This window comes from Nematostella vectensis, chromosome 13, assembly GCF_932526225.1.
Source record: "Nematostella vectensis chromosome 13, jaNemVect1.1, whole genome shotgun sequence".
Classification (NCBI taxonomy): domain Eukaryota; kingdom Metazoa; phylum Cnidaria; class Anthozoa; order Actiniaria; family Edwardsiidae; genus Nematostella; species Nematostella vectensis.
In genome coordinates this window covers 7774747-7790597 of record NC_064046.1, presented here as the reverse complement: position 1 = coordinate 7790597, position 15851 = coordinate 7774747, and the positions used below count along the sequence as shown (strand labels likewise).

The 15851-nt window shown below is 41.2% G+C and overlaps 1 protein-coding gene across 1 annotated transcript; it reads left to right on the top strand.

Annotated features, from left to right (window-relative positions):
* Positions 1-2471: 2471 nt before the first annotated feature.
* Positions 2472-6057, top strand: LOC116612496. Its single transcript, XM_032373272.2, has one exon. It carries the CDS (start codon positions 2472-2474, stop codon positions 4161-4163), a length of 1692 nt encoding a protein of 563 aa, XP_032229163.2. The 3' UTR covers positions 4164-6057.
* Positions 6058-15851: the final 9794 nt, after the last annotated feature.

The following is a 15851-nucleotide window of genomic DNA, read 5'->3' as shown; positions in this document are numbered from 1 at the left end:
GCTGCCGAACCTTACAATAAATTTCACTAGTTATTCGGAGAAAGAATAAGATTAAATAAATAAAGGAAATATTTGTTTGCAAATAGAAATTTTATGCTTTATTTCGAGCACTGTTTAGTAGCATGTATGTTATGTAATATTATTTGTGGTCGCGTGTCAGCACCATGTCTGTTAGGAGGACAAAGAGGGGGGTCAATTAATTGTGCATTATCACATACACGTGACCGCTTAGCAAGGATCACTTGTCTTCTGTAACTCGTTGAGAACAGAAGTGTTTTTTGAGTGTGCCACCATATTCGGAGGTAAGTTGACCTTGTATTATCATTTTCTGTTCGAATTGCTATCAAGTTATAAGTGATTCGAACTTTCATATTTCTGATTTGTCAGAAATTTCGTTAGTTGTCGTAAATCTCGGGCTGTTTAGGCATTACTCGCGGCGCATCTCAGCACGCACGTGGCGGCTGAGAATTGTTTAGTCATGGCAGGTAGTGCCCCTAAGGTCTTTATTTTAGGTCATTCCTTCGTTCGGCGTTTAAAAAGTGATATTTCTTTGCGTTTTGATCATCGGGTATGCAAGGATTTGGAACTACGTGGCACCGCGACGGTTTGCTTGCACGGCGTTGGCGGGCGGACCGTGAGCAAACTTCACAGCTACGATCTCCATGTAGTCAGGAGTTTCAGTCCTGATGTGGTCATATTGGAAATCGGAACCAATGACCTTACGTTTTTAAGTCCCAAAGGGTGGGCTCAGCTATAGAAGAGCTCGTGCGGGTACTTTTTGATGAATATGAAGTGCATCACGCCGGGCAGTATTTGTTTTACCGCAGTTTCAAAGGCGCCATTTTGAAACATTGTCTTTCCTTTAAGCTTATGTTTCCGGTACCGCTTTAGCGTATACTCAAAGTAATATTTTACTAGTCCTGGAAACATTTTTCGGTTTATTGCCGATAGGCAGTCACCAAACCTTTATTAATCGTTGTGTGCATGGAGCGTTTGTTTTGCTTCATTTTTGTTCACGGGATGATCCGGCGGGCCGTTAGGCCATTTCGCGGGCGCTAGCCCGCTGGTTTTTGAGGAGGTGTTTCTTTGTTTGATATGGACTCACCTTCCGTTTGTTTGGTGTTTTATCCACCTTGTTTATACGGATTCGTCCCCGTGCAACACATTTCTTATGTGGCAATTTAGGGGAGTCAATGCGTCGACCTTGCGTCTGACAGACTTTCTCTTTGCCAAATTTTCTGTTAAAGTTGTTGGTCCAGGACTGGTAAAATATGCTTTGTGGAACTGAGTAACAATTTTCCTTTGAGTTGTTTCATTAATTTTTGTTTTTCACTCCACATTAATTGCATTTTCTTTCCTTTTATTTGGAGTTATTGCAATGAGTTCTGCGGGGCCTAAGCGTTCCAGGCGTTTAGCAGCCAGACAGGTTGGGGGACCCAATCGGGGTAGAACTAACCGAGACGCTGCAGCGGATGCTCCAGTCAGGGAGATGAACATCACCCCTCAGGAGGACAGAGCACCCCAGGTCAGGGGGCGGAAACGGGCCAGGACCAGAATTACCCAGACCAACGACTCCAATGTATCAGACATCCAGTCAAACAACACCCCTCAGGAGAAGGACTCGTCGAATGCTCAAGATGAGATACACCAGACCCCTCCATCCCAGGTTCAGATCCCTGAGAGTGTGATTCAAGAAGTGGTGCAGCGGGTAACTGCAGAGTTGTCCAAGCAGCTCCTACCCTGTCCATCAACATCAACTCAACACCAGGTAGATCACAACAGTCGTCCAAGTGAAGTGATTGTGGAGGAGGCTATTGCCGCAGCACGAGCAGCTCACACCGGCCAACCTGCGATGCAAGGTACAGGTCCTGCTGCCATGCCAGGTAACCTCTTCTCCTCCCCCAGTTTGCCGGTGGATGCCAGGGTATCTGACAAGTTAAAAGCCAAAATTTGGCAAAATGAGTTTGTCGAGTTTGGGCTGCTGCTGGCCAATCCCATCCTAGCAGGGAAATACCAGCTTACTCTCTCCGCCTCCCAAAACGGGGCCATGCCAGCGTTAAACGTTGAGCCAGTCAGTAAAACCAAAAAATATTTAAGCATAGAGAATTGGATATCATGTTTCCATATTTTTGTGGGTGTCTATACCCAAAAGTATTGTCATGAGGCCCCTGCTCTCATGAAATACGGTGAGACCATTCAGGACCTTGCCAGCCGGGGACATGATTGGAGGTACTACGATTAGAATTTTAGGTTTTTGCGCCAGGGTCAGCCAAGTGCTTACCCCTGGCAAAACACGCACTGGGAGCTCTGGCTCCGGTCACAGCGATCTGCCCTACCTTCTTCAGCCAAACAGCAGAATGAGAGCCGGAATTTGAGGGGTAACAGTCTTGTCAGGGGATATTGCTATCGATTTAGTAGGGGTAACCCTTGTTCAGGTGACTGTGGTTACAAACACAAGTGCCATAAGTGTGATGGCGACCACAGGCCAGGGGCCTGTACTTTTCGTGCCCCTAAGAGAACCTCCAATCATTCCCCGGCTGCAAGCCCCCAGGCTAAACCACAACAACCAAGGTCTTGAGCTACCCACTCCTGTCAGTGCTGATAGGTTGGCCTCATTATTAGTAGGTTATGATGCGGTTAAGGTTTCTATTCTTTTCAACGGTTTTCAGTTTGGTTTTGCTTTGCATTATGAGGGCAGTCGTGAGTCGGCAGTTTCTGGTAACTTGTTGTCCACCAAGGACAATCCTGAGGCCGTAGATAAAAAACTTATAACAGAATTGCAATCTGGGCGTTTAGCCGGACCTTTCGTCACTCCACCCTTGGTCCCTTTCAGGGTTTCGCCCCTAGGTTTGGTACCCAAGAAGTTGCCTGGGGACTTCAGATTAATTCATCACCTGTCATACCCCAAGGGCTTGTCTGTGAATGATGGCATTTCATTGGAACATTCCACAGTGCGCTATGCCACGATTGGGGATGCCATTTCCAAGATTAGGGCTGCAGGGCGGGGGTGTTTTTTGACTAAAACCGACATCAAAAATGCCTTTAGAATTATTCCTGTCCGACCTCAGGATTATAATTTACTTGGCATGCAATGGAAAGGGTTTTACTATCATGATCGTTGCATGCCCATGGGCTGCTCTAGCTCTTGCAAAACATTTGAGTTATTCAGCACTGCCTTGGAGTGGATAGCTTTGGAGAAATTGCGATTACCACAGGTAGTCCACCTACTAGACGATTTTCTTTTTATTTCGCCAAGTCAACACTTAGGTGTCATGCATTTGAATTTATTTTTGGATGTTTGTAATTATTTGGGAGTCCCAATAGCCCCTGAAAAGACACTAGGGCCTTCCACTACATTATCCTTTGCTGGAATTGAACTAGATACTATACTGTTTGAAGCACGGCTGCCTGTAGACAAGATTCAGAAGTGTTTAGATACCATCTCTAAATTTCTGACTAGAAAGAAAGTCACATTGAGGGAGCTACAGTCTTTGAATGGCCTACTGAACTTTGCATGTTCAGTGGTTGTCCCAGGCCGTGCATTTCTTAGGAGACTTATCGATTTGACAATAGGCATCAATTCGCCTTTGCATTACATTAGGTTATCAAGGGAGGTCAAGGCGGATTTAAGGGTTTGGCAGTGTTTTCTTGAAGATTTCAATGGTAAATCATTCTTTTTGGAGGATACCTGGCACAGTTCTGATAAGCTTAAGTTATACACAGATGCATCTGGAGCTATAGGTTTTGGGGCTGTTTTCGGAAATAAGTGGTGCTATGGTACATGGCCAGACAACTGGAAGCATCGTAACATTGCGATATTGGAGTTTTATCCCATAGTTCTCAGTCTCTTACTCTGGGGCAATGACATGAGCAATAGGTGTATCCTATTCTTGACTGATAATGAAGCATTAGTACATGTGATAAATAAGCAGTCCTGTAAGGATAAGGAATTGATGTTTTTTGTGCGGCAATTAGTTTTGACATGTCTGAAAAATAACATATTTTTCAAGGCGAAACACATTCCTGGTGTTCGGAACAGCTTAGCCGACTCCTTATCTCGTTTACAGCTTCAGAGATTCAGATTAATGGCTCCTCCCACAGTGGATCAGCTGCCAGCGGAGATTCCAGCCCATCTGCAGCCTCAGAACTTGCAACTGTTGTAACTAAACTATTGCAGTCTAGCTTACAGCCATCTTCTATGCCAATTTATAGGAGAGCTTGGAACCTTTTTTCTCAGTTTATTTATGCTACCAACATTGCCTTTTCAGCAACCCTTCCTATTTCACCTTCCACATTAGCTTTGTTCATAGCATATCTTTTTGACAAGAATTATGCTCCCGCAACAGTGAATACCTATGTTTCAGCCTTAGGCTATCTACATAGGCTTTCAGATTTGCCAGACCCTTCTAAAGCCTTTTTCATTTTGCAGATGCTTAAGGGTTACGGAAAAATAGGTTTCCGTTTAGATTCGCGCCTTCCAATAACCCTCCCAATTCTTCATAAACTCATAGAGGCTGCAAATAATTTCTCATTGAGTAGTTTTCTTATTGCGCGGTTCCAAGCTATGTGTCTTTTAGCTTTTCATGCCTTCTTACGAGTTGGTGAGATAACCACCTCCTCGGGTAACAAAGGTAATCCCCCTCTTGCTATCTATCAAATTACCAAAATGGTCAATGAACAAAAGGAAATTGTAGCTCTTAAGCTTACCTTTGGTAATTTTAAGCATAGTTACAATCAGCACCCATTTTCAATCGAAGTATCGCGTAGGAATGATGTTTGTCCGGTACAACATATTATGAAGTATTTATCTCTCCGGGGTAGTGGGCCAGGACCTATTTTTATTTCTGCGGATGGTTCCCCTGTACCTAGATCAGAATTTACGGACAGGCTTTCAGTTGCCATTAAATCATGTGGGTTAGACCCCTCCAGATACAAGGGCCATAGTTTCAGAATAGGTGCTGCTTCTAATGCTGCAGATGCTGGCATGTCCGATGCGCAGATTAGGGCCTTAGGCCGCTGGAAATCCAATGCATTTCTGAAATATATTCGCATCCAATCAGTGTCCACATCTGTTTAGAACCAGAAGGCAACTTGCAGGGGGAGTTGTCCTTCACGCTTGGCCCTGAACTGATTCTTTGTCTAGCAAGGGCAGCGGAGATTTTGTTTCGGGGTCAAGAGTACATTAGCATTTGCAACTTGGTATCTGGCTAGCAAAGGCGGCAGGTTTAATGCTGCATACTTTTTACGCAACTTGCAAGGGCAGTTGCCACTCATTCTTGGCTCTGAAGTGGGGCCTTGTCTAGCAAGGGCAGCGGGGTTCTCTATTTCAGAGCCAATGATTTGTCAATAACAGTTGGATTATAGTTATCAATAAGGTTGTTTTTCCTAAGTATGTGCTGTTTTTCCTTTGGGTGGGGCTAGCATCATGTTTGTGATGCTTTTGGCGTTTTGTTGCCCTCACCTTTACTGGGCTAAGATAATTGAAAATATTGTAAATATAAAGTGAAAAAATAATTATATTAAATACGGCTTTGGGCGTGGCCCATAGCCAATTAAGTCCATACAATGGTGTGGTCTACATTGATCGGGGTTGGGCCCAGTAAACTAGCTTCAGGAAAAGCAGCATTTTACCTTGTAATTGCGAGAGAGAAAAGCATAAAGGAAATATTTGTTTGCAAATAGAAATTTTATGCTTTATTTCGAGCACTGTTTAGTAGCATGTATGTTATGTAATATTATTTGTGGTCGCGTGTCAGCACCATGTCTGTTAGGAGGACAAAGAGGGGGGTCAATTAATTGTGCATTATCACATACACGTGACCGCTTAGCAAGGATCACTTGTCTTCTGTAACTCGTTGAGAACAGAAGTGTTTTTTGACCCACCACCTCCCCCTTTTCTCCTCCTCACACTATCAGATTTTAGAGTTGTCAAGTTGGTTGCGTTTTGTTGCCCTCACCTTTACTGGGCTAAGATAATTGAAAATATTGTAAATATAAAGTGAAAAAATAATTATATTAAATACGGCTTTGGGCGTGGCCCATAGCCAATTAAGTCCATACAATGGTGTGGTCTACATTGATCGGGGTTGGGCCCAGTAAACTAGCTTCAGGAAAAGCAGCATTTTACCTTGTAATTGCGAGAGAGAAAAGCATAAAATCATATTAATACCAATAGTGCTGTTTAAACGATTTTTATCTTTTCACCTTATTTTATCTTTTCTATTATATTATTTTTTTACATAGTTGATTGATTAATTAATCTATTTACTTAATTTATTTATTTATGATTTATTTGATTAAATAAATAAAATTATTTAAAACCAATAATGCTATTTTAGGGTTTTTTTATCTTTTTTACCTTATTTTTTCTTTTTTATTCTGCCTTTCTATCTTTTTTTACATAGTTGATTAATTAATCTAGTTACTTTATTTATTTATTTATTTATTTATTTATTTATCTAGTTTATTTATATCCAAAGTAATGGCAACCCCTTTGTGGATTATAAATGTAGATGTAGATTTTGCCAAGCCTCAGATGTTGATAAACATGCTCTTTGGAACTGCAAAGCTTGAAGAAATTGGGTCAGCGACAAGGTTATTAATTGCCTTCGTCTGCTGAATCTGGATAAGGTGCGATCTTACCACTCCGCGATCATTGATTTTTTTCCCCCTGGTCGGCGACTGTCCACATCAGACATCAGGAGAAGGCTTTGATGAAGACTTGCGAAAGCCCAGAGGATAAGCGATTCAAGATGGCGCGGTTCACTGCTCTGTTCTTTGGTGTTCTTGCGGAGTCATTCGCTATCCCATTCGCTTTCTCTGCATTTCTTTCTGGGCCATGTTGTGGATGGATGTCCATATGGACAGCTGGGTCTAGTATGACAGAGTGTTCTGGAGCACTAATCAATTCTTTCCCTAGACCAATAAGTTGTCAAAGTTCTCGAAAATTGCAGCAAAGCCAAATCTGAAAAGGTCACTTCACTTTTACCATCTGTTAAGTAGGCCTTCGGTTCTTTGAAGGTGCAAATTAAACTGACAAATACAGAACTGATAGTAAAATCTAAGAGCTTGAAAAAACTCGGCCATCTTGGCGCGATATGCTAATAATGTGTTTTCAGTTAAAAGAGCTATTTAACAAGCCTTCTGTAATTTTGGTCTCATGAGCCACGCCCTGCACTCATGATATCATATAGCATTAGAGAAGACAAGGTGAAGGCAATCCTTGTTTTTCGAGAAGAATCTCCAGTTTATATTGTCGAGAACTCTCCCAGTTCTCACAAAGAACAGCCACTCAATCTTACCATGTCTTGGGGGCTGTAGCTGCTTGCTTGTCTATAAAATCCTTACAGGCGTTTAAAGCTTCCCCTAGGTACTCTTGGATGAGCAGCGGTGCTTATTGGGGTTGTCCGCCGTATTGCTTCTCAATCGGTTCTCAACTATACACCTCTGTTGTATCATGGAATTACTGCTTGGGGTACATTGATTTTATAATATCACAGAATTCAAGACCATTTTTACAATTCATTCTATTGCTGAACTCTGTTTGAATAACATAGGATTACGTGACGTTTGGGTGCCGTTTTTGCTGTGCATTTTTGCTAAAACGTCACACGAGCTGTTGTTTTACAAATAAGTATATCAAACGCCAAAATCAGGTGTAAAGGCAGGCGACTTAAGTGTTAACAGTTTGCCACAAACATTGAAAAAATTTTCCCCTAAGTCTGTCAACCCAGAAGATTCTTTCACCTCTCTCACATCAACTTAGACAATTGCACATAGCGATTCAATCTATAATCTCCCTTTTCCATGTTTATTTACCAAGTAAGTAAACAGCACCTTTGCGGCCAGGCAGACTCTTTGTACTAAAGGAGGTCAACTTTACCAGGCAGAAAGGAGTAAATTCTCCCTAGTAATATCATTGGTTGAGCCGATGTGCTGCTTTCCTTTGCGGCCAGGCAGACTCTTTGTACTAAAGAAGGTCAACTTTACCAGGCAGAAAGGATTAAATTCTCTCTAGTAATATCATTGGTTGAGCCAATGTGCTGCTTTCCTCAACCCAAGCCACAATACTTCCAATACCATGGCCATCACTTTTGACTGTGTTGGTCGCTGTGCATTCATCATCGTCTCGTTTGTAATCTGGGCCTGGCATCTTTAATGTTTGCGAGAAAAGAATTCAATAGCCATGATTGATTGACGATGCTATTCTTTTACAACAACTTTCACTTTGTATAGTCTCTAACTTATTGAATTCCGCGAGGCTCACCCGGTTAAATCATCCCTTGTTGCACTCTGAGATGTGTATGCATTGAGTCTGCCCTAAAGAAGCTGATTAAAGACCAACATTTGGCAGAGTCGAACTAAAATAAACCTTGTGTCAATAACAACAGCAACACTTTGTTAATTTGGTTTCAATTTATTATGATTTTAAAATAAGATGCATGATTTTTGGCTGGGTACAGTCTATACATAATTAGGCTGAACTATTTCATTTGTAGTTTTAGTTTTTTGTTTATAGTAACAGATACATAGTTGTTTAACAGAGACTTTCATTACAAATCATATTTCTCCCATACTCACAGTTTTGTTTGTTTGAATAATTAATTAACTAAGATAAGTTATTCTAGGTGTACACCACAGTGATTGACTGAGTTTTGTTAGTTCGTGGTTTGTAGGTAGGAGATACCTATGTAAATGCCTAAAATATTTCATTTGTTTGAACTTAATTTTGCAAAGTCATACGCCAGACACAGGGGTTAAGTAAAGCCATACGATTATCCATATTTACAGCACCATCACAAATGGGATTATTCCTTTTGATGTGCTGCACATCACAATAGTAATAGGTGGGCATGAAACCTGTACTATATTGGACCGTGCCATCTTGCCCTACGCCCCTGATACGCGTGTCCATGTGTTCGATAACCACATTGAACAGTAGAGTCCGGTATTTCAGCAGAGCAAACTCCTGGTTGCAACCATAACACTTTTTATGGCTCATTGAGAAGGAACTCGGAATGGCATTTCATGTCCTTGATGATGCTTTCTGGGATATCCTAAATGTTTAAACCAGATAACATTGAAAAGGGTCTTATCTGGCCTACGAGGTCTGTGTCCACACTTTCTCTTCCGCTTCTATGGTCCTCAAGATATTTCCATGTTCGTGCTGTCCGCAGTGACGGGGGTGGCGAGGGCGCAGATGGCGCTGAAGAAGCGAAATAAGTGCACTTTTCTCTCATGTGGTAGCATGTCTTGCCAGTCGTCATAGCTGAGATAGGAATGTATTACTCTGGCGCTAACGGGAATGGCCCCTCCCCTCTCAAGGCCTTGGTGGACCTGACCTTTCAGACCTTCCAGAGCTGTTGTCGATTCGGCATCTGGATGCTTTTAGTTATATAGTGCAGCCACTCTATGGAGTTCTTTCCGAAACCTCCTGAAACCCCTGAAATAAAACCATAAATGAAAGCAATAAATATGGAGATTGTAAGCCCAGAGGTGGAGGGGGGTGGGGGGTCAGACGGGATTGATCGTTGAGAAAAGAAATACAAAACGCCTGAAAATTGCACATGGAATTAGCTTTTAATTAAATAACTGTTAGGCTTGGACTTTTAGTTTTATTACAAACATTGTTTGTTTATGAATAGCTGCAAATCGCTAATTTGCTTTTTTTAATATTTGTTAGCTATAGTTTGTTACCTATTGTTTAATAGTAGATAAGTATAGATAGTATAGATAATTAATAATTTTGCTTAAACAAGAACGGGTGATGAATAGTGCAGTGCTTAACATCTGCCAGCACAGTCTCTTCTCTTGGACGACCCACACACTGCTGCTTAGCGAGCGTCATTCTGAAGTTCTCGTTCTTTAGAGGCTTTGTGTGCAGCACATGCTTAGTTTGCAGCACATGGGCATGCTTAGTTTGCAGCACATGGACATGATGGAAGCACGGGTGGCCTAGTGTGTTAGCGCGTCGGCCTCTCACCGCTGTGGCCCAGGTTCGAATCCTGGCTCAAACTGGGGATTTTTCCGGGTTCCTGCCTTGAATCGAATTTGTCACAAGTGAGTTGAAGTTATTCTCCCGTGTTTCCAGTCTTCTCGGATAAGGACACTAAACCGGAGGTCCCGTCTCTTCAAGCTGTACTACACTAAACCTGAACCGAAGGGACGTAAAAGAACCACTGGGGACGCAATAAACCCTCTGGCAGTGACCACCCCCAGTGACAGTGCTTACTAACCGAGGTTACACTTGAGTTGGAGCCGTGCTCTGTTGTGTAAACCTTACCGCTATTTCATATGTGTAATAGTGGTAGAAGCCTTATAAATCAATAAGCGAAATATCAATAATAAAAAAAAATAAAAGATATACTTCACTTTTTGTGGCGCCTTGTGGCGATCGTATTGTAAGATCTCTGCTGGTCGTTAAGATGTGCGCATCCCATAAAGCGGCAGCACTTCTCGAGGCAAATGGGGTGCTCGATCTCAACGACCTTAAGATTTCCACCCTGTGCTTGCGGGTGACTATCCCGAACTTCTCCGACTCGTACATTGTTGACACGAGGGTTACCGGTTTTGTCTTAGCTTTGTCTCGCCAAATGGTGACCACAGTGTTCTTTCGCTGAGGAAAATTTGATGGTCCTTGCTTAGTAAGTTTCGCGTTGTTCAGCTGCTGCGGGAATCCCTTTTGGTTCTGGCAAGCATGTCGCCGGCATAAATGTTCACCTTCTTTAGCGCCTCGAATAGACCGACGCTTGAAAACCAGTTGTCCATAGAAACAAAGAAGTTAGACCCTACGACCGAACTAGTGAGGGCATGGACAATGTTATTTACCAAGTTCTGTTCTCTTGTCCTTGAGTGGAAAGTTCATCTCGCCAAGCTTTCTCTCGACATATGCCAACATGTGCTCAAAGCCAAGGAGGTGTACCGTTCCTGTTGTTTCTTGCAAGATGCCTTCTCGGCAAAATTGAAAGTGGTGGAGAAAAATAAGAGGTGTGACCATTGCGTGTACGGAAGCGTACAACATCCTTCACTGTCTGAGAGCCATGTCCAAAGAGCGCCTTTTTTTAGACTTTAAGACCAGCGGTCTGAGTTCGTCGAGATTTCTCGGAAAAATGAAGTTTGGGTGCCCTAGCTCAAAATTAAACTGGCAATAGGTATGGGTGACCATGGTATCCTGTGAAAGTTTAAAGTAATTTGGATAAATATTTTTGGCGATAGAAGCCGAAAAGTAATTTTTCGTCTCCCGCACCCGGATTTGAGACAATTTCGTGGTTGTTAGAAAAAGACTAAAAACCGGTTCGCAACGCGTGATAAAACAACTACAGCTTATATAAACCTAAAGAATAGATAATAAGGAACTCCCAGGCTGAAAGATAAGCTGTTCTGTCAGCACCTTATTATTTTACGCGATTTTATTTTATTTTATGTTTTAAGATGACTTTGAAAAGCCTTGAAATAATCGTGTAATATCGACGATGAGATGTGGATTTGGCAAAAATGATTGCATTCATCGAAAAGAGCATCATTTCTACTTTTGATATGTGAAATAAAATTTAGGGGCAAATAAAATCCGACTTTTTTACAAGCCGAAATATGACCCCCACTTGACCCTAATTTTAAACAAATGCCGACACTCACTTTTTAATGCCTCGCTACCAAAAACTTATAAATAACAATTAAAACTCCCCAAAAAAAGGATGCAATATTATTCTTGAAAATACTGGTATTTGATCAAATATTCTTGTCTCTCTGATGTTTATATGCTTTTCAAGATTATATTTTCATAACATTTTAAAGTACAATCCGCATGCATGATAATTATTATCGGCACTAAAAACTTCCGGTTCTTTATTCTTCCGCTTCATGAGCATCTCAAAACTTTTTCCCACGAAAGTTATTCTTAAATCGTCCTATATTTATTTCTATCCATCCCTCGTTCTATAAGCATTATATTATTTTCTTTCGTTCCCTACTTCCGTGGACTAGAAACGCGTACCATCTTCTGCTGTCGTGTTGTTATGCAAATTCGATGAGTTAATTTATTCAACAAGCGTTCATACAAAGAAATCAAGAAAAAATAACAGTTGAAGCGTTTCTACTATTGTTTATAATATAACCAACCAATTTCCATTCACCAGGTAAATTGAGTTATAAAAAGAAAGTAAGAAAAAATAACAGTTGATGCTTTTTACTATTGTTTTCAATACTACCAAAAAAATTCCATTCTTGTCAGGGAGCATATGTCCAAAAAAAGCTCGCTAGGTAAATGTTGAGGTTACTTTTCTGTTTTCATTTTTTCGCGCGTTAACTTAGGGCCTAATCGCACTAGGAGGACAAAATTTGTCTGGCCGGGATAAACAGCCGTCCAAATTTTGTCCTGGCCAATCGATTGGCTTGTTAACCAGTAAAAAATCGCTTTCACTATTCACTTTACCGGCATACTACAAGCAAGACAACGCAGGATTCTATCATTGCGCGTAAGGTGCAGTAAACGCTTATTGCAAGCAGGTAATTACTCTCTATAAGCACTTTGACAAAGTCTCAGGCAGGAGATCATAGGACCAGAGGACTGAGGAGGGGGGAAGGTGTGGCTTGCTCAACCATAGGTACCATTTGGAAAAAGAATGATATTTGAAAAGCCTTCAATAAGGGGGGGGGGGGCGTTTACCCGGTGTATTATAGTCACCATCTTGGATTTGAGCAAAAATGAAAAACGAGGGGAGTGCATATCAATATTTGGGTGATCTTCAAACCCGCTCGGTCAATCTCTGGGAGGCCTGGGTGTAAGGGCTTTTCAATAGTAATGAGATAAAAATTGGCCAAGCTGTAAGGTTTTTTTTTTTGACAAATTCTTGCCACGAGTCTCAAATTGACAAGAATCAGCATTTTTCACCATATTTTCTGGAGATCAGGGAGCGGGAAAACTTTAGCTCTTCTAAATATAGGCATCAATGACCATATAAGGCAGTGCAAAGGAAGGACACTATCCTTGGGGAATATGTTTGATATGGGAGGGGAAGAGGAGAGAGAGCCTTCAAGCCGCATCCTGACCAATCGATTTCAACGTTTCCTGGCTCGTTCAGTGACGGTGAATACGATGACATCAAGCGTGCTGTCGAGCGCAAGGCGAACGCCGCTGAGCCAGAACCCGCAGTCAGCAACGAGGAAGAGCCTACCACAAAGCTATTCAGCTGTCCAGTGCGTGAAAGGCTATACACGCTTTGCTTGGTTAGACCGGCACACACTATACGGCAAATGCGAGTTTGCCAAAGAAGGGGAATGCATATCTTTGCCCGGGGGGGGGGGGGGGGACTCTCTAAAAATGTAGACGGGGGGTAATCGTCATATCTTTTAGGGTATAAAATTTCTACCAACTGCCATCTCTTAGGGGGTGTTGGAGGATTTTTCAGATTTTGCTATCTCTTAGGGTGTAAAATTCGACCAACTGCTATTCCTAAGTGGGTGTTAAACGTTTTTTTTTTCTATTCTGTTATCTCTTAGGGTATAAAATTCGATTAATTGCTATTCCTAAGGGGGTGTTAAACGTTTTTTTTTTCGATTCTGCTATCCCTTAGGTGCAAGAAATAATTTCTGTTAACCACGCCTAAAGTGCCATCCCTAACGGGTTACAATCAATTTTGCCGACGGTCACCCCCGTCTGTTTTTATCGGAGTCCCCCTTCCCGGCAAGCTTGGCTACAACCAAAAAGTAGTCGGGGGGAGGAGGGGGGGCGTACTATTAATTGGGAATGAAGTGATAGAATCAACAAGCTGCATCTCTATACAGGGGAACGCCGATTAAATCAGCGAGTTCCTATTACCGGGCCATGTACAGGTGTATTTTTCCCGAAAATAACACAGGGTGCGGAGGCAGTAGAGGCTGCGGAGGAGGCAGCCGCCTACTTCCGTACGAGAGCTGCCATCCTAGATGAATGCCAACTAAATCACCCAATAGAAGCGAACGGCATCGACTTGTGCCACTTGTACTCCAGGTCCAGGCTCACCTTTCTTTCAGTGGCCACCCTTCCCACTATCTGCAAAGAGCTGGAGCTTCAAGTGCCCGGAGCAGCCCGACGCAAAGCTTCTTTTGTAGCCACGCTCGTGGATGTTATTCAAAGATGTAGTTGCGCAAAATAAATCCACGATTTCTTGGGTCCCGATTATATTTTTTTTATGGTTACATGAAATAGATTTCTGAGTCGGTAATCCTGTGTTCTGTTGTGAAGAACACTTCAATACTCTCTTTTACTAAAAAGGAAAACAGCTTACGGTGAGAGGCCTCAATATCGCAAATGTCTCAGCGTTCTTGCATAATTTGTATTTTTATTTGATCAAATTTGTAGTTGAACAAAGGCTTTGAAAATAAGCGAATTTTGACAATTTGATCAAACTGTACAAAATTATGTCAGTATCGCTTGTTAATTAAATAAAAACATGCAAAACTCTCATTTTCTTCTTTTGGACGTTTTTCTTTTTAATAAGTAATTATCAGAAAAGTCTTATTGCAGTCATGGTGAGGTATTTTATGCTTGTCGCTTTGTTTGTCACGCTATGCATGGCAGCAAACAAAATAGTATCACGCGAGCCTAAAAATAGCAATTTAATGCAATAAATGCTATGAAATTATCACCATTAAATTTTAGTATTGCCGACAGTATATTTCTTTTGATTTGAGCGCTCTTTCTTGTTTTTCTGGAGATTTGAAGGCGTTGTTTGAATGCGGAAAACCCGATACAGTAGTCGGCATTTGTTTATAATTAGGGTCAAGTGGGGGTCATATTTCGGCTTGTAAAAAAAGTCGGATTTTATTTGCCCCTAAATTTTATTTCACATATCAAAAGTAGAAATGATGTTCTTTTCGATGAATGCAATCATTTTTGCCAAATCCACATCTCATCGGCGATATTACACGATCATTTCAAGGCTTTTCAAAGTCATCTAAAAACATAAAATAAAATAAAATCGCGTAAAATAATAAGGTGCTGACAGAACAGCTTATCTTTCAGCCTGGGAAATCCTTATTATCTATTCTTTAGGTTTATATAAGCTGCAAATGTTTTATCACGCGTTGCAAACCGGTTTTTAGTCTTTTTCTAACAACCACGAAATTGTCTCAAATATGGGTGCGGGAGACGAAAAATTACTTTTCGGCTTCTATCGCCAAAAATATTTATCCAAATTGCTTCAAACTTTCACAGTATACTGAGGTCAACCATACCTATTACCAGTTTAGTTTTGAGCTAGGGCGCCCAAACATCATTTTTCCGAGAAATCTCGACGAACTCAGACCGCTGGTCTTAAGACTTACATTTTTTTTATTGTATCAAATTGTTATTCCTAGTAGGTGTGACTGATCTGCAAATAGACGAGCTAATCGAGACGGATCAGTCACTTACTTATTTACATAAATATTAAATATAATTGTATAAGCAAAGTTAAGTGAGAACTAGTATATTATGAAAATTTGAAAAGTTTTGGGAGAAAAATGAAAATTTAAATAAACACTTCTGGTCTTTGAGAAAAAAGAGCATTAACAGCATCATTTATCTGATGATAAAAAAGGGGAAAAACAAAGCAAACATAAGTATGTGAGTTTATGATGCTAATAAATTGTGATTTTTCAAAGCTGTGCTAATTTGGCAGACATCAATATAGTCATCATATTTAATAAGGATAATATATAGATTTAGGCACTGCCTAAAAGCGGAGCCTGCGTGGATGCACTTTTTCAGCAATACTTGTAGCAAATTTGTGGATATAGGGGATGCAAACTAGCTTTGGAGTAGTTTTTATATTTTATATCCATTTCCAAGTAACTCCTGGTTTCTTGGGTACATTACTAATTTCTGCCATGAC

Coding starts and splice junctions, on each gene's coding strand:
- LOC116612496 (XM_032373272.2), top strand. CDS start 2,472: ATGGCGACCACAGGCCAGGGGCCTGTACTTTTCGTGCCCCTAAGAGAA.